Genomic DNA, 931 nt, shown 5'->3' with positions numbered 1-931 from the left:
ACGAAGCGGTGGACCTCACGGCATCCAGGTGCCATCAGGGCGAGGAGGACGACAAGGATCAGGAAGACGCTTTGGAGGAGGATGAAGAGGAAGGCGTGGACGAGCAGGACGAGCAAGAGGACGACGAGGAAGGATCGCGCAAGCAGATGCATCACAGGCAGGATGCGGAGAACAACAACAATTTCGTAGAAGGTGGCGCCGCTGGCAGCCTGTTCCCGCCCGCTGGAACTAGTCACGTCACCCTGGAAGCTCTGCAGAACACGAAAGTGGCGGTGGCTCAGTTCGCGGCGACGGCGTTGGCCGGAGGCGCGGACAGCGAGGCCGCTCTGCAGGACTTGGCGTTGCTTCAAAGCACCCTGTACACCTTGCAACATCAGCAAGTGTTTCAACTGCAGCTGATCAGCCAACTGCAGCAGCAACTGTCCATCACGCACAATCAGTCGGTGCAGCAGCAAGGCCCGGGTGAGCCGTCGGATACCAAGGAGATATCCCCGTCGCCGATCATCCAGCCCAAACCTTTGTCGAGCCTAACGTCGCCTCCGTCGTCGCGTCCACCGAGTCATCGGCAAACCTCGCCGGCTCCCGTGACGCCGAATCTGGCTCAGGAAAGACCGACGCCGACCAGCAGCGCGTCCCCGTTGAATATCCCGTTGGCCTCGTCGAACGCGACCGGCACGACCTCGACTACCAGTACCAGCAGCCAGATGCCGATGTCTCATCAGATACCGCCTCTCTGTTCGATCAGTTCTTCCCTAGCTTCGTCCATCATAACCAACACCGATCCGCCACCGTTGCACGAGCCGAACACCCTGGAGATGCTGCAGAAGAGAGCGCAGGAGGTGCTGGACAACGCGAGCCAGGGACTTCTGGCGAATAACCTGGCCGACGAGCTGGCGTTCAGGGGTGGAAAAGGCTCCCGTCTCTCCCCGTA

At 60.7% G+C, this 931-nt stretch overlaps 1 protein-coding gene across 1 annotated transcript in view; it reads left to right on the top strand.

Annotated features, from left to right (window-relative positions):
* Positions 1-6: 6 nt before the first annotated feature.
* The window catches only part of LOC100749614 (sal-like protein 3), a 12,865-nt gene continuing 11,940 nt past the window's right edge, over positions 7-931 (top strand). The window contains 1 exon segment of the mRNA XM_033323635.1: positions 7-928. Within this exon segment, the coding sequence (XP_033179526.1) occupies positions 147-928 (782 nt within the window). The 5' untranslated portion in view covers positions 7-146.

Source organism: Bombus impatiens, unplaced genomic scaffold (assembly GCF_000188095.3).
Source record: "Bombus impatiens unplaced genomic scaffold, BIMP_2.2 scf_1080, whole genome shotgun sequence".
Lineage (NCBI taxonomy): Eukaryota > Metazoa > Arthropoda > Insecta > Hymenoptera > Apidae > Bombus > Bombus impatiens.
The sequence above is the reverse complement of the archived record's forward strand: the minus strand, read 5'-3'. Positions and strand labels throughout refer to the sequence as shown.